The sequence below is a fragment of the Lethenteron reissneri genome, chromosome 45, assembly GCF_015708825.2.
Source record: "Lethenteron reissneri isolate LAM-NWPU_2019-01 chromosome 45, ASM1570882v1, whole genome shotgun sequence".
Taxonomy (NCBI): domain Eukaryota; kingdom Metazoa; phylum Chordata; class Hyperoartia; order Petromyzontiformes; family Petromyzontidae; genus Lethenteron; species Lethenteron reissneri.
Genome location: NC_083823.1, coordinates 6,741,681 through 6,767,608, shown reverse-complemented (window position 1 = coordinate 6,767,608; position 25,928 = coordinate 6,741,681). Strand labels below are relative to the sequence as shown.

General features: G+C 49.1%; 1 protein-coding gene across 4 annotated transcripts in view; it reads left to right on the top strand.

The window, feature by feature from the left end:
* Positions 1 to 24,727, top strand: part of LOC133353951 (short stature homeobox protein 2-like) — a 40,168-nt gene extending 15,441 nt beyond the window's left edge. Inside the window, exons 2-5 of one of the 4 annotated variants that reach the window (XM_061570484.1) lie at positions 15,901 to 16,100; positions 17,967 to 18,024; positions 22,183 to 22,271; positions 23,316 to 24,727. In XM_061570484.1, the coding sequence (XP_061426468.1) occupies positions 15,901 to 16,100; positions 17,967 to 18,024; positions 22,183 to 22,271; positions 23,316 to 23,561 (593 nt within the window). In that variant the 3' untranslated portion in view covers positions 23,562 to 24,727. Of the gene's footprint in view, positions 1 to 15,900; positions 16,101 to 17,966; positions 18,025 to 22,161; positions 22,272 to 23,309 lie in introns of all 4 variants that reach the window. The other 3 variants (XM_061570481.1, XM_061570480.1, XM_061570483.1) reach the window with 3 other exon arrangements.
* The last annotated feature ends 1,201 nt before the right edge of the window (positions 24,728 to 25,928 follow it).

The following is a 25,928-nucleotide window of genomic DNA, read 5'->3' as shown; positions in this document are numbered from 1 at the left end:
GTTCAGTATTTTATGCTTGTGTGTGTGTGAATGCATGTATTTGTGTTATTTGCCTGTATGTGTGTGTTTGTTATATGGTTGTGTGTCTTCCGTCTGTATGGTATATTTAGTGCGCGCATGTCGATGGTATATTTATGTGTATATTTTCTGTGTGTTTCGACTGAATTTTATGTATGTACGTTACGCACGTGTGTGTGTATGATTATTTAAATCGGTGTGTATATTTTGTCAGAATTTATCGATTTAATATCATCATATTATGTATATGCCTATCTGTGCATGTATGTTATATTGTGTGGGCCTGTGTGTATATATTTTATATTGTGTAGATTATGTACGCCCGATTAGCGCGGTTGGCTACGTACGGTGCGAAAGAAGTTCAACATACAGACATACACACGTAATTTTTTTTGTACACGTTTCGTGAATATTCTACTCACATATTTTACGTACGTATTTCTTTCTTTATAATGTATTCGACATGAGCAAACGCTTGCATTGTGTATCCGTGAGCATGTATTCACCAAATATTTACGCATAAAATGTATATATACTAAATCTATATTTCTACCACTAAGCAATAAAAGATCCACGCCCAGCCGCCTTTGTCTCCCCACGGCGTTCACATTTACACACCGCACCGGGGATGCTCATTATAGGCCGAGCAGACCTCGGCAAAGCCCAGAACCGGTTCAATTAATCGCCACTGATGCCGCCACCGTCAGCGGGAATCGAACTCCGAGGGCCGGTCACGGGTTTCGTAGGCGCAGTACGCTCACCACTTGCGCCACCGCCCCCCCCCCCCCCCTCGCGTAGCACAACCACGGCACGCAATGGACACCTGCATCCGCGCGTGGAACTCAGGTGGGGGGGCGGGTGGTGGTAGGGCGTCTTCGTTGCGTCCACCACACGGCGTGATTTAGCATGTAAGTTTTTTTACGCGCGAATTTACGAGCATCGCACGTCCAATATATTTCATCCGAGGGCCGTTTTCAATTAATCCCTTTATGGCCGCGTGTTAGGCCAGGGCCAGGCGTAACGCAATTAGGAGGCGATGCAAATTAAGCGAGCATAATGACTCACGTCCCATCGGTGCTCGGATAACGAGGTTCCTGCTCGAGCCATTATGCCTGCGTTTATACACGGGAGGTACATTGAGAGCGTTGCTGATGATGCTGCTGCTGATGCTGCTGCTGATGCTACTGCTAGCCGATGCTGTGTGAGATATTGTCCAAGTGGTTTTGTTTTATTTTATAAATCGGCTAAATTTGTAAAGGACAAAGTGCGTGGCTATTGTGCCTTTTGTTTCGCTTCCTTTGTCATCTGTTGATGATTATGTTGATGATGGTGATGATGATTATCACGCGATTTCATTACGTAGGCTCGGGCCCATTTAAGCATCGTACCATCATCATTATCTTCATCAGCACAGTCATAAGATGCTTTGTAGTTAGCATCATCATCATCACTAACCATTATTATTTTCATCATCCACAGTTATTTTCTATCCCCTGTTGGATGTAGGCCGCCCGGGTAACACTTTATTTTTTATATTGATGTGTTATGGAGAAGGGACATTGCCCGAAACGTCGCCTATTATATATATTTTTCTAGTTCGAGGCGATACACACACACACACAGTTTGTTATTATTAACGAATGTGTTCAATTGTGTCGTGTTAATTCTGCTCGCGCAGCGCAGCGAACGCTGCAGCTTGGAATTAACCCCACGCGTGGAGCTGTGCCCGTGACCGAGATTTAAATTATTATTTTTTTAATGTAATAATCCGCAATGTCACGAAACGTCGAGATATCGGTTCACGTTTCAGCAAACTTCATTTTGAACAAAGGGGTCGCAATATCTTTACCGGCGCGTCGCTCCGAGCGAGCGGATTTTCCGATGTCGAATGAAAGTATCGGAGCGGCGAATTTTTGTTTTTATTTCCCATTTTAAAAAATGTGTTCAATACAAATCGTCCGAAAATAAATTAATCAACGCGCTCCAAACCTGGAGCCCATCAACAGACAAAACAAAGCAACTCCGCTAAAACATTTTGCACTTCGGCTGTCACCTCTGACGCACGGTGACACCGTTGAGCAGATCGGGCCGACACGTGCTACGCCTGTGACGCAACGCAACGTGATCACGTGCGGTGGCCATGTCTGCAACAGCGCTGCCCGTTCGCATCGGAGGAGCGCACCGACGGCCCCACCGAGGTGACACTGAACCACAGACGGTGGGAGACGGCCGCCGCTGCTCCCATCTCGCCTCGCATTCGCGTGCCGTGGGACCGCCGAGTTTTGCGTGCGACAAATGCTCTCGGCGTTGCCTCGACCGCCAGCGCAAAACGAACTGAACGCGTGGGGCACGATGTTGTTGAGGCTGCCGGACTCATAAAAGGGTCGAGCACGTGGACGTCCCAAAGCAGTGCGAGGCGTGTGCGTGAGAGTCGAGTTTTCCACATGTCCTCAGCCTTGTCGAGACCACCGGCTCAAACGAACTGAACACGTGGCCGTGTTGTTCTTTAGGCTAGCAACTGCGGCTGCTGCGTTGGCCGTGGTACACAAGCGCAATGAACAAAAACTTAACACACTCGTCAATAACAGCACCGTTTGGCCTTGAAATATTACAATAACAAAAAGCATACGTGACGTTCCGGGCAATGGGCCTTCTTCATGGCGCTATGGACCTTTCTTCACATCACATCTTTTACGTGCCACGAAGAAGGTCCGTTGCTCGAAACGTCGCCTATCATATATCTTTTTTTTACTTAATGACGCGCGCAGTCTCTACTGTCGAATACCGCCCTATGGGTGTCTGTGTTGAACCAGGCTGTGGCTGCGGGGGTTTTGGATTCTTCGCCGCCGATCATTGCAGCAATCGGCGGGAGGGGGGGGGGTGGTGGGGGGGGCCGTGCGATTCTCTCCGTCGTGCTGGAGGAGCTCTCGACGAACCGTGAGGGAGTGGAGGTGGTGGGGTGGGGGGGGGGGTGCACGCGGGGTGGTGGACAAAACTAGGTTAATGAAACATTACTATTCCCACTTCATTGCGATGTGGACGTTGCCTCCTGTGATGTACGGAGTTTTAAAAAATTCATCACAGGCGCCGTTTGAAGAGGGGGGCTGCGAATTAACATGCGCGTGCCACGGTGCGTGCCACGCGCATGTGGCATCACAAGAACGCGTGCCTCGTATTATTATTATTATTGTGACTACTACGATCATTATTAGCGTGATACAACCATTACTCGAAACACGATATAGGAAAGAGTTGTTTGGATAGCGAACGCTCATCAACCGCGTCACGCGCATGTGGCATCACAAGAACGTGTGCTTCGTATTATTATTATTGTGACTACTGCGATTATTATTAGCGTGATACAACCATTACTCGAAACACGATATAGGAAAGAGTTGTTTGGATAGCGAACGCTCATCAACCGCGCGAACAAACAACGCTCTTTGGGGGACCGGATTGGGAGCGCTTCTTCAAGTCGGGGACATTCTTTGGGCGCAAGCGAACCTCGAGGGCCGCGATGTTCATCGCGTTCATCGCGTGAACCAGTGCCGGGTGAACTGTCCCGATGAGCGTGTGGGTGGGGCGGTCTGTACCCCGCTGTGGTCAACACGCGGCCCTTGGAGGGCGACACGGAGCCGCGGGTTATTAATGCATGGCGCAAACTGAAATCGTGCCGTGGCGAGGAGATGTTAACTACCTCGGCTGGTATGCAGGAGGTCGTAGGTTCGATCCCGACCCTGACGCCTGCTGCTGTATATTTGGAGTTTGCGTGTCTCTCTCATCATCATCATCATCATCACGGTGGCTAGGAGATGTCAACTACCTCGCCTGGTATGCAGGAGGGCGTGGGTTCGATCCCGACCCTGACGCCAGCTGTATATTTGGAGTTTGCATCTCTCATCATCATCACGGTGGCTAGGAGATGTTAACTACCTCGCCTGGTATGCAGGAGAGCGTGGGTTCGATCCCGACCCTGACGCCTGCTGCTGTATATTTGGAGTTTGCGTGTCTCTCTCTCTCCCCGTGGTCGCGTGGATTTTTCTCCCGAGTCCTCCGGTTTTATTCCCTCCACATTTAGAAACAACGTGATGCTTTTAGAGAATTATTCTTTGGTTCTTTCGGTTATCCTGCAGTCACGAAAGCTCCAAATTAAGATTGCTTTTAGAGAAATTTGGCTGCTATACGTTTCCACGTGACAATCATAGGCGACTTCGTTGAGCTGTCACTTGTGGCCAGGTCGCTTCTGAATCAAGAGCTGTACAGGTCGGTGGGGGCCTTACCTGGTAAAATATAAATAGTTTATGGTTTACATTGTCGGTTGCGTCTCTTCACATACAGCCTAACCGGATCGCAAAGAGAGAGAGAGAGGGAGGGGTTGGGGGGATTTAATTAATCAGCGTGCAATAGAAATCTTCGTGGTTCTTTCGGTAAAGTCACGTAGAATGGAAATAATAAAGTAATAAAAATAAGACATAATAAAATAATTATCACGACGTTTCGGCCACAACGCAAGCAGCCGTCATCAGGTGGAGAACAGGTTTGTCGAGAAGACAATTAGTGAGAATGATTGTATTATGTTTAATTTATTTTATTTTATTATTTCCATTCTACGTGACTTTACCGAAAGAACCAAGGAGATGAATCCCTGCAGTCACGAAAGCTTTAAATCGAAATGCAACAGAAGTTGTCATTATCATGCTTGACAGTACTAACAAGCCTTACATGTGTGCTCGCTAACAGCACGGATTCCTGCAGCAGATTCTGAATTCGTTCGCACTACCCGCATATTAGTTTGTGTGCGTGTGTGTGTGTTAGAGAAAGAGAGAGTGCGTGTGCATGTCTATTAGAGTAGAGTTGTGTGTGTGCGGGTGTGCGTGCACGCAGGCGTAAGGAGTGTGTGTGTACTCTTTGGTTTTTTCGGTAAAGTCACGTAGGTCAAAAATCAAATCAAATAACTGAAAACAACTCAATTAAATCACGACGTTTTGGGAGCAACACAAGCGTCCTTCTTCAGGTGGGGGACAACGGAGCGAACGCACAACCACTTAAGTGTGTCTAAGAGATGGCTGCGACGAGGAATTATATAGTTGCGAGGGATGGAGGGAAGGGGGGCATGAGTGTGTGTGTGTTTGTGATAGGTGTTCGCTAACAGCACTTGCCCCAAGTCTACATGTCTCTACGGGCTATCTTTGTCTCTATATATAGACACACACATATAATATGATACAGTACATCTTTGCACACGTTAGCACTTATTTTCAATTACTTTAAAAGTACAACGTACTAAACGTCAATAGTAATATACATATAAAACATTTAAATATTATTACGGCTATGCACTAATCGTATATGCACCCATATTGATGTACGTGTGTACACAGATGTACACATTCACCTATGAATTTCACATGCATTATACGCTGCGTCGAGCATACGCACACACACACACGTGTTGTATGAACCACACACACGTGTTGTATAAATCACACATACACACGTGTTGTATAAACCACACACACACACGTGTTGTATAAACCACACACACACACGTGTTGTATAAACCACACACACACACGTGTTGTATAAACCACACACACACACGTGTTGTATAAACCACACACACACACGTGTTGTATAAACCACACACACACACGTGTTGTATAAATCACACACACACACGTGTTGTATGAACCACACACACACACGTGTTGTATGAACCACACACACGTGTTGTATGAACCACACACACGTGTTGTATAAACCACACACACACACGTGTTGTATAAACCACACACACACACGTGTTGTATAAATCACACACACACACGTGTTGTATAAACCACACACACACACGTGTTGTATAAACCACACACACGTGTTGTATAAACCACACACACACACGTGTTGTATAAACCACACACACACACGTGTTGTATAAACCACACACACACACGTGTTGTATGAACCACACACACACACGTGTTGTATAAACCACACACACACACGTGTTGTATGAACCACACACACACGTGTTGTATAAACCACACACACACAGTGGGTGGAGCGGTGGCGCAGTGGTTAGTTTAATTACCGGCTAAAATCAGTGGCGAGTGAATCAGAAGATTGATTCATACCGGAGGAATCCGATGAGCTATGAAGCTTTTTCTCACACATGTCCAGAGTGACGTCTGGAGCGCTCCTGAGCAAGCCCCGTCTCCTACTACCCGATTCGCCAACCTGCACTTACCAGAGTGGTGAAGTATGGTCAAAAAAGTACGATGGCCGAAACGGCGTGTCGGAGGCCTTCATACAGCAGTGGATGGGAAGTGCATGCATACTGTACATACAAAAAAACAAAGATCCCCCATGTAGCCTTAACAAACTGTTGGGGCAAGTGCTGTTAGAGCGTAGTACCAGTCAAGGCCGGAACGGCACACGAGGGGTATGAGGCCAGCACCACGCCCGGCCGCCTTTGTCTCCCCAGTGACGATGTTTACACATCGCACCAGGTACTCGAATTGAGGCTGAGTCGATCTAGGGGAGGCCCAGGACTGGTTCAGATATCCGCCACTGATTGTTGGTGGCCGTGAGCGGGAATCGAACTCGGGTGGCCGGGTCCGGATCGCGGTGCAGCGCTAATTGCTGCACCACCGCTCCCCATGTGTGTGCACTCATACATTGAGAATACAATCTTGATGGTAAGCTAGGATATCAACCATTATGTGATTTAGTTGTACATCCCAACCTACTCACCTGACACAGTTTAGGGGCAATGTGCTGTTAGCGAGCTCCTATTAAGGACGCACAGCACTCGAGGGGCTGGGTGGAGTGCCCAATTAAACGAACCGCACAGCGTAGTTTAAGATTTCGTGTCTACTCGCCCGCGTGAAGACAATTTGGTTACGTTTCACTGCGCACCATGAGTAGAGTATAATTTTCTTGGTTCTTTCGGTAAAGTCACGTAGATTGGAAATAATAAAATAATAAAAATAAAACATAATAAAATAATTCTCACGACGTTTCGGCCACAACGCAAGCATTATTATTATTTTATTATGTTTCATTTTTATAATTTTATTATTTCCCTTCTACGTGACTTTACCGAAAGAACCAAGAAGATGAATCCCTGCAGTCACGAAATTTAGAGTATCATTATCATTGTTGTTATAACATTGTCGTTGTTATAACATTGCATTACATGTTGCGATGTTTTCTCCGTCGCTTCTATACTTGCCTGATCGCGTCATTTATGTTTTCTAGAAATCATATTTGTTGTACACTTAAATTGTGTAAAGTCACCTTCCGGCCTTCCTTAGCCTTGTTCATTTTTACGTATTTTTAAATATCGCTACATTCAGTGTAGATTTGTAACATTATTTAGTTGTTTTTAAATATTCAGTTTATTTGCCCTGACCTCCCTCGTGCCAATAATTACACAGCGCACCACGGTCGAGCTAGGGGGGAGGCACAGGACCCGTTCGGATATTCGTCACTGGTGTTGGTGAGTTAGTTGGACGTGATCAGTAATGGAACTCGGATTCTCATATTCGTAGCGCAGTTGGCGAACCACTAGACGACAGCTCCCCGCACACGACTACTACACACACAGAGAATAAACAACGGCACTCAAGACAAAGATCGCCCGTGTAGCCGCGTACACTTTTGGGGCAAGTGCTGTTCACGAACAAATACACAAGTCGCAATCTCAGTTGCACACACATCGCACACAATCTCAGTTGCACACACACATCGCACACAATCTCAGTTGCACACACACATCGCACACAATCTCAGTTGCACACACATCGCACACAATCTCAGTTGCACACACATCGCACACAATCTCAGTTGCACACACATCGCACACAATCTCAGTTGCACACACATCGCACACAATCTCAGTTGCACACACATCGCACACAATCTCAGTTGCACACACATCGCACACAATCTCAGTTGCACACACATCGCACACAATCTCAGTTGCACACACACATCGCACGCAATCTCAGTTGCACACGCATCGCACACAATCTCAGTTGCACACACATCGCACACAATCTCAGTTGCACACACATCGCACACAATCTCAGTTGCACACAGAGCGCACACAATCACAGTTGCACACAGAGCGCACGCAATCTCAGTTGCACACACATCGCACACAATCTCAGTTGCACACACATCGCACACAATCTCAGTTGCACACACAGAGCGCACGCGCGTGAAAATAATCGCACAATTATACCCACAATCACAACATTCACAATGCATACACGCATAGTACGCACGCGTAGTACACACACGATTACAAAGACAAAGATCCCCCGTATAGCCTGAGCAGACTGTTGGGGCAAGTGCTGTTAGCGAGCACCTATGAAGCCCGGCACGGGACACGAGTTCGTAGCGCAGCGCGCTAACCGCTACACTACCGCTCCCCACACACAGACACGATTACACACATAATGACACACAGACACACAGCACCTGCAGCCATAAAGACGCACACTGACACGCGTACACACAGCAGCGTGATAGTAGTCACGCGATAACAAATAAAAGTAATCGTTTTTTTCTGGACACATACCACCAGCCACTCAGCTGTTCAGTCCAAGCACAACTCTGAAACAGGCTTCAACATTCAGTTTCCCATCATCATCAGCAGCAGAGGCGGGCTTCGCGTTGGGAACAATTCTGCCGGTGGCTTGCCCGTCAATGCATTGTCCAGTGCAGTAACGCGACGAATATCACAGGAATGCGATGAGAGTCGCAATGATAGAATATTAGGGGGGGGAGGGGGTGGGTTAGAGGGGGTCCATCCTTCTACACACCCTTGTTACCAGGATACCTCACTCCCCTAGGGACCACCCCCCCGCCCCCACCGCGGACACTAAACGGGGTGGGGGGGGGGTAAGGATCTGATGTCGAAAATAACCCCGCGTCTGTAGACACACACGCGCGTGTGTGTGTTCACCCTGCCCCTCCAGTCTCTGCAAAGACAACTGACAGTCCCCCTAACCCCCGTGACAGTATATATCACGACAGTCTGTAGTAGAGAGCACTTTCCCCGTGCAGTTGATCGTCAAATAGTAGAGACTGCAGGGGCAAGTGCTGTTAGTGGGGGGTCTTTGTCTTGGCGTGTAGAACAAAGGACCCTTCCACCATCCCTCCAAAGCCCCCTTGTCAGTGTCTGGGGCAAGTGCTGTGTGCGTAGCAGCTGTGAAGGCCGCTACAACAGGTTCGTCGCCACGTGCGCTGAACCACTTCGCCACCGCTCCGCGTGTTAATACTGCAGATATATAATGTATACACATCGTACACACACAAAGACCAATGACAGCAGTTGTCCTTACACAGCCTACACACAATACTAAAGTCCCCCCCCGTGTAGACTCATGGACTTGCCGATAGAGCCATCGACTTACGTAGAAACTCATAGACTCGCATAGCTACTGTTAGACTTAGAGACTCATAGGCGTACATATAAACTGATAGATTTGCATGTGGAGACTCATAGACTTACGGATAATCGTGGTTACTGGCGTACATTTCGAGGTGCAGGAACAAAGTTTTGAGGTGGTTGGGGCGCCGCGCTGGCTAGGAGATGTTAACTACCTCGCCTGGTATACAGGAGGTCGTGGGTTCGATCCCGACCCTGACGTCTGCTGCTGAATATTTGGAGTTTGCGTTTTCGCCCCTTGGTCGCGTGGATTTTTCTCCGGGTCTTCCGATTTCCCCTGCACATTTAGAACCAACATGCGTTGCGAGTAATTGTTTGCTGTAGATTTTCACGTGATGATAAGAGCTACATAGCTCGGTAGGACCTTACCTGGTGAAATAAAAAAAAAAGTTGATAGATCTTGACTTCAAGCTTTTGTGACTGCAGGAATTAATATTCTTAGGGTCTTCCGGTAAAGTCCCGTAGATAGGTTCTGTTATGTTATTTGTAGGTATTTGTTGTTTTCTGAGAACCTATCTACGTGATTTTACCGAAAGACCCAAAAAATAGTTTATAGCTTTAAAATTAAAATATTATACTTTCTTGTGAGTTAGGAATCGTGCACCACGTCAAACCCAGGCCCTCAGTTTGGTGTTGATGACATGTCTATACCGCCACCATCATCATCACCACGTATGTTGAACTAAACTTCTTTCGCGGCCGTACGTAGCCAACCGTGCAACGTACGGTGCGAAAGAAGTCCATACGTCATGTCGCCGTCGATGGGCAGCACGCTGGACTCGCAGCCGCGAGTGTCGCCGGTCAGGTTCGATCTCACGGCGCTCCAGTGGAAAAACAAATGGTCGTTGCAGAGTTTCCAAATACCCATAGCAAGCCGGTGCGTGCGGTGGGGTAAGGTGTGGGTATCTGACAACTCTTCTTCTTCACGCTCGGGGTACCAAGAACAGAAAACCGCTGAAAAGTTTGCGAAACTCCTAACTCCTGTAGACCCCCTCTTCGTCGTGGGTGAGCAGCAGACCCCTAGACATTCGCATCAATATCCAGAACAGCACCGCTGCTGACACGGGCAAGAATAGATCATCATGACCGTCGTCTTCCCCCGAGACGTCTATAGCAGAGGTCGCAACCGGGTACCCGATACCCGTACCCTACCCGATACCCGGCTACCCGTACCCGGCCGGGTACGGGTACGGGTACCCGTTTGCGACCCTGGTGCGGCCGGGTTCGGGTACGGGTAGACCGTGAGTCACTGGTGAGTCACCGTTTGTCACTCATTTCCCAACGTCTTGTCTCTTCTCTAAATTCAAGTTCCTAGAATCAACCCACCCGCGCCTGCAACATGGCTTCATCCCAGAGGTCGCAATCGGGTACCCGTACCCTACCCGTACTCGGCCGGGTACGGGTAGCCGGGTATCGGGTAGGGTACTGGTACGGGTACCCGTTTGCGACCCTGGTGTGGCCGGATACGGGTACGGGTATGGAATCAAAACCCGTTTGCGACCTCTGGTCTATAGCCGGTGCGGGAAGAGCGGGCCGAGAACACAATCTTGGCGAAGCTCTGTGGGAGCTACCTCGAGGTGGGAGACCCTTTCCGACAGCATTGGCGTGGGCGAGGCGATTGCAGGGCTGCGCCTGTGTCTTTGTCGCGTCGTCGAAGTTGCTAACGAAACGCGTTGAGTGTGTAGGTGACGGCGTGAAGTCGGTAGGCGACGTTATTCGGGGTGGGGGGAGGGGATAGATGAAAGAGGAAATGCCACGAAGGGTTAGCAATAGATTAATGTTATCAGTCAGGGTCAATCCACTGCTGGATGAACGCGTATCCCAGCCGTAGCCATCTCCCGTGGACACGTGACGTCACGCAAAGTCAAAGTGAGATTGATTCTAGATTTGAAGTTTTCGTAACTGCAAGGATCCATACTTTTAGTTTTTTTCGGTACAGTCACGTAGGTAAAAAATAAAATAAATTAAAATGAAAACAACTAAATGAAATAAAAATTTCATTTAAATTAAATAATTATTATTTATTATTTACATTTATTATTTACATTTAAATCAAAACTACTATATTAAATAAATATTTTACGTAAAAACTTTTTGAATTTTTATTTACTTTTTATTTCAATGCGAACAGCAAACTTAAATAATTATTTAATCTAGTTTTTTTATTTAAATGTAAAATTATTACTTATTTATTTCCGTTGTTTCATCTTAATTTATTTTCTTTTTTACCTACGTGACTTTACCGAAAAAAACAAAAAGTACAAAGTGAGATTGCTTTGTCGTCATCATCATCATCTTCAACATCATCATGCACCATGATCACTCCACCGCTGGATGACGCCTCTCCGAATAGAGCGAGTCAGTGGATTTACGATTTAGAACAACGCTGGGCGGATGAGCACGGAACGTGTGCAGGTTGCAAGTTGTCGCATACCAAGTTCGCGAAGGAGAATCACGCGTGCGAATTAAGATGCATTGGAATGTTTCAAATCTACAATTTAATTGATCTCGGTCATAATTGTTAACAACATCAACAACAACAACAACAAAACATCACATCCGTCAATAACCATGGCCTTAAGAAGGGAGGGGGGTGGAAATATATTGGCGACGTTTCAGGCAATGGTCCTTCATGGCACGTAATTAAACGCAATCGTGACAATGTATCGAATAATCCCGAAGGGTTGGGTGGGTGGATCATTACCGCTCCCACATTTCTACATCAGGGATTTGTTTCAGTAGGAGCTCTTGAGGACTGAGCTCCGGAAAATGTCTTCACCCGGCACACCACATCGAGTATATCATCTGAAAACTCCCTGCGTGTGTCGTACACACACACACACACACGTACGTATGTTGAACGTCTTTCGCACCGTACGTAGCCATGGGAAGGAAAACAAACTAACCACCAAAAGCAGTTCTCAAGAAATTCGTTTTTAATCCACATTTAAAAGAAATACGGACAGAGGCCCGAACCGCCAGAGCGGCCTGCAACAAACGGCACCGTTATCAAAGTTGTAATCGATAACGAGTGTAGCGCGACTCTGAGCAAGGTGACGGTGAGAGCTGGTGGGGAGGAGAGGAATGATGATGACGATGGTAGAGGGCATCCCGCAGTGGAGCAGTGAGGGAAGGATTAGAATGAGAAGTGAGGTGAGTGGGTGAGTAGGTGGGTGAGTAAGTGGGTGAGTAGGTGGGTGAGTGGATGGGTGAGTGGATGGGTGAGTGGATGGGTGAGTGGATGGGTGAGTAGGTGGGTGAGTGGATGGGTGAGTGGGTGAGTGGATGGGTGAGTAGGTGGGTGAGTAAGTGGGTGAACGGGTGAATGAGTGAGTCTGTTGTTGTGACCTGCAGTGCGGTGAGTGAGTGAGATGTCGTACACATTTGATACCATGCACAGCAAGTGTGTTGTATCAAGTGTGTGGACACGCGCACACATACACGCTAACCGGAGGGTATAACTGTTCATGAAAGACAAATATCCCCCGTGTAGCCTTGAACGAGTGTTGAGGCAAGTGCTATTAGCGAGTATCTATGAAAGCCGGCACGGCACACGAGGGGGTAGGTGGCCAGCACCACGCCCGCCGCCTTTGTCCCCTAGTGCTGATGTTAACGCAGCGCATTCGGTGCTCGTTTAGGGCTGAGTCGACCTAGCAGAGTCCCAGCTACCGCTTCAGAAAATCGTCACCTATGTTGGTCGTGAGCGGGAATCGAACTCGGGTCGCAAGGTTCGTAGCGCAACGCGCTCACCGCTGCACTACCGCACCCCAGACACAACAACAACTTCCATTCGCCACGAAGTGGAGGTGGTGCCAGGCTACGTGCACGTTGAGGGCACGTGAAGTGTCGAAAGCCCGCTGGCAGGAGGTCAAGGGACAGACCCAGGTGCCATGGGTTGCGATCGAAACGTCGTAGTTTTTTGCCTATTTTATTTTTTATTAAATTTAACCTATCCACGTGACTTTACCGAAAGACCCAAAGAATATGAATGCCTGCAGTCACGAAAGCTTTAAGTCAAGATTTATCGAGAAATGATAACAGTCTATTAATTAGTGGGCTATAAATTACACGCGTTTAGTTCTAATTCAATAACTTAATTGGAGCGATATCACGTGGCTCTTCCATTGATGTTAATTGACGCCCCGTGGCTGGGGATAGTTTCTGATTAATTATCAATAGACGATTGCATTTCAATTAAAGATTGACAGCAGACGCAATGCAGTACACGCACGCAGAGGCGGAAGCAATGTCCTGCTCAAATGATCATCCGTTGATTCCAGCCTTGCAGAGCTCAGTGGTGGAAATTCCACATTCCTCTGGTGAGGAGCGAGTCTATCGACTGGAGATGCACCGTTGTTAACAAAACTTACAAAAGGGTAGTTTTATTTTATCGGTCCCGGAAGGATAATGGGCTGAGTTAATCCACAAAACGAGGGCGCGAACTCGCAACCTTCAGATTGTGATTCCGCTTGCTCGACCCGCTGAGCCAGCTGCTCGGTTAAATCACCATTTGAGGCTGAGTCGACCTAGGGGAGGCCCAGGACCGGTTCAGATAATCATCACCGGTGTTGGCCGTGAGTGGGAATCGAACTCGGGTCGCCAGGGTCGTAGCGCGGCGCGCGAACCACGACAACTACCGCTCCCCAACAAAGACGCACACACACAAAGACAAAGATCCCCCATATAGCTTTAACATGCTGTTGGGGCAAGTGCTGTTAGCGAGCACCTATGAAGGCCGGCATGGCACACGAGGGGGTAGGTGGCCAGCACCACGCCCGACCGCCTTTGTATCCCCAGTGGCGATGTTCACATACTGCACCAGGTACTCATTTGAGGCCGAGTCCACCTAGGGGAGACCCAGGACCGGCTCAGATCATCGTCACCGGTGTTGGGCCGTGAGCGGGAATCGAACTCGAGTCGCCGGGTTCGTAGCGCAGCGTAGCGTTAACCGCTACCCTACCGTTCACCTGATAGCATCACAGTTAGAATGCACGGGGCAGATTGTATCGTACAATCGCTGTTCGTAGTGTCCGTCGACATCATGGGGTCCGGCACATCTGCGTCTCTTTCAGTGCCGCTTCATGGCCAGTTATTTATTAAGGGGCCACCGTGTCTCGTTTTCACCACGCGGTGCATTTGTGGCTCTTGAAATATCGAGGTCAATAGCTCGTTGGTACATAATACGCGCGGCTTCTCTTGTTTATTTATTCAGAAGAAGAGGTAAAAAAAAATTAACCTCCCCGGATGAGTCTCAAATGTTTACGAGGGTGTCCTGCTCCCACATTGGGGATATTTGTCCAATTCCATCAAATAATAATTGGGAGTTTGCTTTCTTACGGGAGGGATAAGGGAAATTGCGGGAACAAACCCCAGAGAGAGAGACGCACACACACTTAAAGATCCGCGCGGATAGATTCACGAATCCGCTGCTGTACTGCCCTGTCCTGGCCACCTCTCAGCCCGAGCCGATGGTACCTGGTATTCTGGATAAGGGGTTCAACTACCCAGCAGGCTCAACTCTGCTTAGCTTCCGTTGAGGTTTAGGCAAAATCTCCCTTGACTTGGCCGCGCATTTTCACGGTGCCTTGTCGCTGGACTCCATCGCCACTGAGCTCACAGGCAACGTGGTTCGAGTCCCGCCACGGGACATTGCTAAACACATTTCGGCGCAGCGCGGCTCACAACTTGCACGCGAAAGTCACCCCGACGTCGTCACTCGTAGGCAGAGAAGTGGGGGGGGGGGGGTGCCACTGCACTCATCCCTCACGGCTACAATCTCCCCGCTTCACGCCCTGATTTCTCTCTCTCACACTCTCCCATCTCTCCCGTCTCTCCCACTCTCCCGTCTCTCCCACACTCTCCCGTCTCTCCCACTCCCCCGTCTCTCCCATCTCTCCCACACTCTCCCACTCCCCCGTCTCTCTCACACTCTCCCACTCTCCCATCTCTCCCACTCTCACATCTCTCCTACTCCCCCGTCTCTCTCACACGCTCCCACTCTCCCACTCCCCCGTCTCTCTCACACTCTCCCACTCTCCCACTCCCCCATCTCTCCTACACTCTCCCATCTCTCCCACTCCCCCATCTCTCCCATCTCTCCCACTCTCCCACTTTCCCATCTCTCCCACTCCCCCGTCTCTCCCACTCTCCCACTCTCCCACTCCCCCGTCTCTCACACTCTCCCACTCTCCCATCTCTCACACTCTCCCACTCTCCCACTCTCCCATCTCTCACACTCTCCCACTCTCCCACTCTCCCACTCCCACACTCTCCCACTCTCTCCCATCTCTCCCACTCCCCCGTCTCTCCCACTCTCCCACTCTCCCATCTCTCACACTCTCCCACTCCCCCGTCTCTCCCACTCTCCCATCTCTCCCACTCTCCCACTCTCCTACACTCTCCCACTCTCCCGCCTCTCTCAGACTCGAAGGAGCGGCGGGAAGAGTCGAGAGCCGAGGAGGAGGAGGGCCAAGCGAAGCTCAAGCAGCGCCGCAGTCGCACCAACTTCACCCTGGAGCAGCTCAATGAGCTGGAACGTCTATTCGACGAGACGCACTACCCCGACGCGTTCATGCGGGAGGAGCTGAGCCAGAGGCTCGGACTGTCCGAGGCTCGAGTGCAGGTACAGTCAGCATCATCAGCATCATCATCAGCATCATTATCATCATCAGCAGCATCATTATCATCATCAACAGCATCAATCAGCATCATCATCAGCAACAGCATCATTATCATCATCACCAGCATTATCAGCATCATCACCATCAATCAGCATCATCAGCAGCAACTATAATTAGCATCATCATCAGCATCATCATCAGCATCATCAGCAGCAATTATCATTAGCAGTATCATCATTGGCAGTGTAAGGTCATTAGCAGCGACAGCATTATCATCAGCAGCTTCAAAGTCATCATCATCAGTAGCAAAAGCATGGAACCATCACCACCATCATCATCATCATAACCGTCGACGTTGCGTGCAATGCTACGCGAAGCGCGTGTTCACGATCACGCAACATCATCGGCATCTTCGCCTAAATCATGATCATCATCATCATCACCATGATCATGGCGAGTTTTTCCCATCATACATCGCGAACGAATATGTCCCATCGGAGCGAGCCGCTATTCAAAATAACAACAACCAAGCAGCAACAACAACAACAACCAAATAACAACAATTATTCGGATATCTGCTGTGCCACGGCGACAATCATCATCAGCAGCAGCAGCAACCGTCGACTCTTACATTTTTAATCAACTTTTAGCGGGTGGGGGTGGAGGGGGGGTGGAGGAGGGGGGGTGCGTGAGGGGTGGGAGGATGAGAGGGGGATGGGAGCGAGTGAGTGATCACGTTTCACGAAGGTCATGCCCTGTGCCGTGGAGGAGCTGTCGAGTGTGCAGGCAGTGCAACTGCGCCGGGGCCCAGAGTGTCGAGGAGGGATGGGGGGGGGGGGTAAGGAGGCGGTGAGGAATTGTAGAGGGGCCCCATTTAATTCCCGACAGCAGGGCCCATGACAGTCACTCGCGAAGGCCCGCTAGCACCACCACTCACACCCGACTACCAACCTTGCATGATAACACCATCACTAGCACCACCATGACTACTACCAGCCATACCTACCACCAATAACACCACCACCACCACTAACAACACCGCCTCTCGCCATCACGCCCACCCCCTCGCCACGGTGGAGAGATGTTAACTACCTCGCCTGGTATGCAGGAGGTCGTGGGTTCGATCCCGACCCTGACACCTGCTGCTGTATATTTTGGAGTCTGGATGTTTCGCTCTCCCCGTAGTGGCGTGAATTTTTCTCCGGGTCCTCCTGGGGTCTCCCCCCCCCCCCCCACTCCACATTTAGAACGAACACCACGCGTTGCGATAAATGTTCCCTCATAAATGATAAGCCACTTCGTTGAACCCCCATTTGTGTTCAACCAGTTCGCTTCTGAAGAAAAAAAAAGCTACGCCTAGCTCCGAGCGGGCCTTACACCTGGCAAACAAACAAACAAAAATACAAAACGAAAAATTGTTCGAGAAAAAAAAATTACCAAAAAAATTCAAGAGCCATCACCGGCCCCTAACCCCCCTTCAATCGGAAACATTGCCCGCTCGTGTCGGCTCCGGAACGCCTCAACAATGGGAACACCGCGGCCGCTCTTCTGCGTAAATGTCAGGCGCTTTCAAATTGCATCGCTCAATGTACGCGGCATGAGGCGGTCGGTCGGCATCAATAAAGCCAGCAGCGGCATGCATTATTGATTAAAGTATCTCGTGTGATTAACACAAGCCCGCATGCCGCGCCAGCATTGATATATGCCCAACCCGAGCGCGCATGATAATGTCTGATTTATTTATTCGGGGATACTTAGGGGCGCGCGTTTGATTCGATCTGATTTAAGGCGGGCGAGGAGTTGGAGGGGGGTGGGTGGATGGGTGATCGAGGCGGGTTCATTGTCTACTCTTGTGGCGCGTGTCCCAGGTCTGGTTCCAGAACAGGCGCGCCAAGTGCAGGAAACAGGAGAATCAAATGCATAAAGGTAATTGTCTGTGTGTGTGCGCGCGCGTGTGTGTCTATGTGTGTGTGTCTATGTGTGTGTGTATATGTGCTTGTGTATATGTGCGTGTGTCTATATATGTGTGTCTATATATAGGTGCTCGCTAACAGCACTTGCCCCTACAGTATGTTACGCCTATACGGGGGATCTTTATCTTTATCTGTGTGTGTCTGCGCGTGTCTGTGTGCGTGTCTGTGTAACCGGTCCTCGCCTAGGTCGACTCAAACTCAAATGAGTACCTAGTGCGGTGTGTGTGCCGTGTTGGCCTTCATAGGTGCCCGCGAGCAGCACTTGCCCCAACAGTGTGTTAAGGCTATACTGGTGATCTTTGTATGTAGTGTCGGGTATTTACATGGCAGTCAGTTTTACTTTTGTGTATCTGTGTGAATGTGTGTCTGTTTGTCTGTGTCTGTCTGTGTTGTCTGTGTCTGTTTGGGTGTGTGTCTGTTTGTGTGTGTTCGTGCCTGTGCTGTGTGTCTGTGTTGTCTGTGTCTGTTTGGGTGTGTGTCTGTTTGTTTGTGTTGTCTGTGTCTGTCTGTTTGTCTGTGTGTGTGTGTTCGTGCCTGTGCTGTGTATATCTGTGTGTCTGTGTGTGTGTTCGTGCCTGTGCTGTGTATATCTGTGTGTCTGTGTGTGTGTTCGTGCCTGTACTGTGTATATCTGTGTGTCTGCGTTTGTGTCTGTTTGTGTGTTTGTCTGTTTGTGTGTGTTCGTGCCTGTGATGTGTGTCTGTGTTGTCTGTGTCTGTCTGTTTGTCTGTTTGTCTGTGTGTCTGTGTGTGTGTTCGTGCCTGTGCTGTGTATATCTGTGTGTGTGTGTTCGTGCCTGTGCTGTGTATATCTGTGTGTGTGTGTTCGTGCCTGTGCTGTGTATATCTGTGTGTCTGTGTGTGTGTGTTCGTGCCTGTGCTGTGTATATCTGTGTGTCTGTGTGTGTGTGTTCGTGCCTGTACTGTGTATATCTGTGTGTCTGTGTGTGTGTTCGTGCCTGTGCTGTGTGTATCTGTGTATATCTGTTTGTCTGTGTGTGTGTGTTCGTGCCAGAGGTGGGACAAAGTCATTGTTATGCAAGTCCAAGTCGAGTCTGAAGTCATCAAATTCATGACTCGAGTCTGACTCGAGTCCAAGTCACATGACTCGAGTCCACACCTCAGAGGTGGGACAAAGTCATTGTTTTGCAAGTCCAAGTCGAGTCTGAAGTCATCAAATTCATGACTCGAGTCTGACTCGAGTCCAAGTCACATGACTCGAGTCCACACCTCTGGTTCGTGCCTGTACTGTGTATAGCTGTGTGTCTGTTTGTGTATTCGTGTCTGTGCTGTGTATATCTGTGTGTTTGTGTGTGTGTTCGTGCCTGTACTGTGTGTATCTGTGTGTCTGTCTGTTTGTGTATTCGTGTCTGTGCTGTGTGTGTCTGCCTGTTTGTTCGTGCCTGCGGGCACGTCTCTACTGAGAACGGTGGTGCAGTTTGTGTGTTTTTGCTTCTCGACGTCCAGGACGTGGCGGGTTTATTCGTGTAAGGCTACTGGAAGGGCGCACTTTTACACCAGGTGGTTTAACTACCGCATCGAGCTCACGGCTAAGAGAGATAGAGAGAGGGAGAAAACAGACATCTTCATCCTTTGCTCTGGGTTAGATCGCGCAAATATATAAATGCGTCGTTAAGCCCGCCCAACACGGGTGTGCTGAAGCACTTATAACTTAATTGTCAAGATTCGCTGCCAAACTTGACTCATTCGCTTCACTCATCCTTTATTCTGGATATTGGTCGCGAAAGCCTCCGACTTTGTGCGAGACGTCGTCACCGACACGGAAGTCGTCTTCCGCCCTGCGCCCCTGCATGCTTTTCGCCACCAAACGGTGATTGATGAATAAATAAATAATTGCGTCACCAATCTATCGCTACGACGTCAACCGGATGCGTTCCATCACCACGGGGCCCCCTGAGCGCCCCCTCCAGAGCCCCTCCCCCCCGAGCCCCTCCCCCTCTAGCCCCGCCCCTCGAGCCCCGTCCCCGCTTAATCTCCCAATGGGACGCCTCGGTGACGAGATCAGTATTTTAGAATAATTATTGAAACTGGAGGAATCCGATGAGCTATTAAGCTCTTGACTTTAAAGCTGTCCGGTAGGGGCGAATGAGAACGTTACAATAAACAAACAATAAAGACACGATAGGAGTGCAAAGTTTAGGAAAGGTAAGAAAATGACTTAAATATACAGATAACAACTAAACAGTTTTTTTTTATATAACCAGGTAAAAGGCCACGGATCTGGCTACAAATGATAGCTCAACAAAGCGGCTTGTCACATGGAAATTTATATCAGCAAAATTCTCTAAATATTCTCGATGTTAACTCCCTCGCCTGGTACGCAGGAGGTCGTGGGTTCGAGTCTAAACCCGACGCCTGCTGTATATGCGGAGTTTGCATGCTCTCTCCGCGGATTTTTCTCCGGGTCCTCCGGTTTTTCCCTCCACGTCTTTACACACGCGCTTAGAGTATTTGGCTGATATACATTTCCACGTGATGATGATGAGCCACTTCGTTGAGCTATCATTTGTGGCCAGGTCGCTTCTGAAAAAAGAGCTGTATAGGTCGGTCGGCTTTACCTGATAAAATAAAAAAAGAGTTTTCGTTTTTAATTGTGATCGCTGATAATTCATTTGGCGCGCAGGTCGCCTGTCAAGTTTTTTTTCACGGCTGCCACGATATCGCTTTCGCTCGGACACGATCCGTACCAGTGCTTGCCAGGTGTTGTAGGTTCGTGACTGTGAGGTGTGGCCAGGAGGTGACGGCGCTGATTAGCGTCTATCCCACCCCACCCCACCCCAAAACTTTGCTGTTTTTCCCTGAAATTTTCTGTTGCTCGTAGTCACTTTAAGATGTTCATGTTTTTGTTTGTTGCGGTTGCACCCGAGTCAAGAGCCGCATGGCTCACAGGGCTATACCGAATAAATGAAACTGAAAACTGAAACAACCCTCCCACATGCCGCAGCAAGGTGCTGGGTTGTCTCTGGGCTTCTCCCGGCTTCTCCCACGCAGACACCACCAAACTCTCATTGGTGATGGAATGAATGGGGTCTGTTATATGACATCGCAATGTAGCAATGACCCCCCCCCCCTCCTTCCTGAAAACGAGTCCTCGGACTCAGCGAGGCTTTCCTGGGTACCTAAAGAGCATTGTCAGTATCACCGCCACGCAAAAAGTTACCACGTAATAACTGCTACCAATAGGCAGCTATTAATATGCCAATTAAAAAATTGGGAGAGAAAAATACATTAATATGTTATTCCTATCAGATCTTCGTGCGATGTAGAATGCAGTCTCTACCACTCATCCATGTCGTCTCTCTGGCCTTTGTCTATGCCATGAAGGACCATTGCCCGAAACGTTGCCTGTTATATATTTTTTTAATTTTCAGGCCACAGTATTGTTGTTGTTATTGACGAAAGTGTATTTTACCAGGTAATGCCCACCGAGCAATATGGCTCTTTTCAGAAGCGATCACGCCACAAATGATAACCCAACGAAGTGGCTTGTCATTATATGGAAATTTATAGCAGCGAAATACGCTAAACGTGGAGGAAAAAAATCCGAGAACCCACGACCTCCTCTATACCAGGAGATGGAGTTAACATCTCCTGCCTACCGTGATGATGATGATGATGACGAGAGAGAGACACGCAAACTCCCAATATATAGCAGGCGTCAGGATCAGGATCGAACCCACGACTTCCTGTATACCAGGAGAGGTCGTTAACATCTCCTACCTACCGTGGTGATGTTGATGACAAGAGAGAGAGACACGCAAACTCCCAATATATAGCAGGCGTCACGATCGGGCCGAACCCACGACCCTCCTGTATACCAGGAGAAGTAGTTAACATCCCCTACCTACCGTGATGATGATGATGATGACGAGAGAGAGAAAGACACGCAAACTTCTAATATATAGCAGGCGTCGGGATCGAACCCACGTTCTCGTGCATGAACAAACGGGAGTGTGTGAGTGTGTGTGATATATTTGTTTATTATTATTATTGGTGTTTACTTCCCGAACCCACGTTCTCGTGCATGAACAAACGGGAGTGTGTGTGATATATTTGTTTATTATTATTAGTGTTTACCGCCTGTCGCCCAGGAGTCCTGATCGGCACCACGAGTCACCTGGAGGCGTGCCGCGTGGCCCCCTACGTTAACATGGGCGCTCTGAGAATGCCCTTCCAACAGGTAACCCTACACACACGGAACACGTGTACACACACACACACACAACACGTGTACACACACACGGAACACGTGTACACACACACACAACACGTGTACACACACACAACACGTGTACACACACACACAGAACACGTGTACACACACACACACGTGTACACACACACAACACGTGTACACACACACAGAGAACACGTGTACACACACACACGGAACACGAATCACACACACACACAGAACACGTGTACACACATACAGAACACGGATCACAGACACACACAGAACACGTGTACACACATACAGAACACGGATCACAGACACACACGGAACACATGTACACACACACAGAACACGTGTACACACACACACAACACGTGTACACACACACACGGAACACGTGTACACACACACACGGAACACGTGTACACACACACACAGAACACGTGTACACACACACAAAGATAAAGATCCCCCGTGTGGCCTTGACAGGCTGTAGGGGCAAGTGCTGTTAGCGAGCGCCTGTGAAGGCCGGCACGGCACACGAGGGGGTGGGTGGCCAGCACCGCGCCCGACCGCCTTTGTCTCCCTATTGGCGATATTTACACAACCACACCGGGTACTCATTTGAGGCTGAGTCGACCTTGAGGAAAGCCCAGTACCGGTTCAAATAATCATCACCGGTGTTCGCCGTGAGCGGGAATCGAACTCGGGACGCCGGTTTCGTAGCGCAGCGTGGCGCTAACCACTACACCCACCGCTCCCCACACTCACACACATCGACACGCATCAAGGTGAGGGCGCAGCCCTGCAATAGCTCGCTCACGCCCCTGCTGGCGGAAGCTATCGCCCTCGTTCTTACAATTGAAATTAAAAGTCGTTGCACCGCGCAATTGTTCCGCAACGGGTTGCGGAGGCGACCGCGTGCGAGCGATCCAGTCGCGTGCAACCCTGCCCTTCGGCTGTGGCGGAAGCCGCCTCCAGCCTGCCAACAACAACAACGTTGCCACCGCTTCTCTCCCTCCTCCCCCCCCCCTGATGAAGGTACAGGCGCAATTGCAATTGGAGGGAGTGGCTGCCCATGCACACCACCACCTCCACTCGCACCTGGCCGCACACGCTCCCTACATGATGTTCCCGCCGCCTCCATTCGGGCTGCCCTCCCTCGCCAGCATCGCCGACTCCGCCTCGGCAGTGGCCGCCGCCGCCGCGGCCGCTAAAACGAGTACCAAGAACTCGAGCATCGCCGACCTGCGACTCAAAGCTCGCAAGCACGCGGCCGCCCTGGGTCTCTAAGAGGCCGCCGGCACGACAGACCTCGGCCACCAACGATTCAGCGGCCATCCACCAATCAGCCGTCACCAATCAGCCGTCACCCACCAATCAAGGGCCACCAATCAGCCGTCGCCAATCAAGGGCCACCGATCAACCGCACACCGAGTTCTGCCACCGAACGCCAGGAGTAGTCGCGCTGGAGTTCGTTTGTAGCGATGGAGATGAGGTGGTGGTGGTGGTGGTGATGATGGAAGAGGTAGAATGAGGTGGTCAGGAACATTTCCGCTCCGGCTGAACTCGGCACAAATGTGATTTTGTCGCTGACCCCCACGGCCCCCCCTGCCCCCCCCAACCTCCCCGTTGACTGCGCACAAGGTTGAACGCGTAGCGAACGGCACAAATCAAAGGACAAACGTTGGACTCCATTCACGATATTCGTAGCGATATCCCTACGATGCATTGCACGCAGACAAGTCGTGCGGAACACGTGCCGCGTGTCGTTCTACTCAAGAGCGTTATCGCGTTTCCACTTTGAGCCAGACTCTGATCCACGGGATGATGATGGTGGTGGTGGTGATGGTGGTCTCGAACTTTCTTGCCCAAGAGTGACTGCATGGGGAGGAGGAAGTGGAGGGGAGGGAGGTGGAGGGGAGGGTGACGATGGGGGGGGGGGTGATCGTGACGCGCGCGAAGCAGTTCAGACTTTATCCAAGCCTCGACGCACTTTTATCTGTACTATTACTCTAATGACTACAATTAATGTCACTTCGCTGTCTCATTGTTATCTTTCTTAGTTCAATTAAATTGAAGTGAGACGGATCGTCGATTAATTAAGCGCTGTATAAATGACTTTAAGTTATTGAATTCGTTGTACGTGTTCGGCGTCGATTAATAATTTAAAGAACACTTTTTTCTAAGCGGCAACATCGGCAGCAGTAGGCCGTGACGCATGTCATCCACACAGTCTGACCAGCAGCGCCTCTCAAACTCCGTTAATATATCTCGGTCTAAATTTATTTTTTATTTTGTTTTAAAAATATATCTATTTATCGTGGCTTTCACGTCAAACTGTGCTCTCTCTCTCTCTCTTTAGAAACACAGAAAGTTTACTGAGCGAGGATTTTTTTCTGATTTTGGCGAAATATTGCGGCTCTTGCGCAATAATGGCGCGTGCCGCATTCCTGGGGGCGGGGCTCGGGGGGAGCAGGGGGGGGGGTCAAGGGGGGGTCAAGGGGGGGGGGGTCATGGGGGGGGGAGGTGGGAAATTTCGCCACAAATCGGAATGAAACTGAACGTCAGATAGGACCATAATATATATTTTTTTCTATATATAGACACAAAAAAGTTCATCACAGTGTTGCTGGTTTATTACCGTAACCGTTTCGAGATATTCCTCTTTTTTTAAACGTGTTTAATTGTCGTTCCATTTTTTTTATAAGAATATTATTGGTTTTTTTTGGGCCTTTCGGTAAAGTCACGTAAATAGGTTCAAATGAATCAAAGTAAAATAAACAAAAAACTACGACGTTTCGATCACAACACAAGCGATAATCATCGGGAGGAAAACATTAGGGAGGTAGCTGCTAAAAGCAGACCGCTTTTTGTTAATTTTATTTTTAATTAATTTGAACCTATCTACGTGACTTTACCGAAAGACCCAAAGAATATGAATCCCCGCAATCACGAAAGCTTTAAGTCAAAATATCATTGTTGTTTCATAAGCCACGTATTTATTTGAGATGTGAGAATCAAAACACATGTCACGGCTTATTGCAGATGTTGTGTTCCGTCGGGTTTCTCTGCTGGCAACAGGCAGAGGGAGATTGCCGCGCTCAGCACAGACAACTACCCTCTGCACCACGACAGTGTACAGATCGTTTGCCAATCCACTGCTGGATGTCGAGACCCCCTGCCCACCCCATTGGGTGGTCGTGATACGAACCTAAAAACGCATTTACATCATACATCATGTGCGGGTATAGATAAAAAAAAATATATCTCTCAAAAGCGCCTGTTAACTGTACTGTAACTTGCTCAATTATATATTTCACGGACGTAACAATACAACGACTTGTTCATGAATTACGAACAATGGTGATTAACGTTTGTCCTGGCACGAGGCTGTAGAGAGATGATTTCGGGGTTAAGAATGTGTCTACAAAATTCAGATGCCCACCCACCCCACTCTGATCCATCTCCACTATCTCTCTCTCTCTCTAAATGCCCTCTGTGATCGGGGTGGGGGTTGTGGAAAGCCACGCATTGTGGGTTGGACACGGCCCACGACTTCCATTCACACGGCCCGACCACTTCGAGACGGCACCGCTAAACGCTATTTGTCCGCGGTCACTGCGAGCATCCTCTAGCCTAGGGGTTGGCAACCGAAAT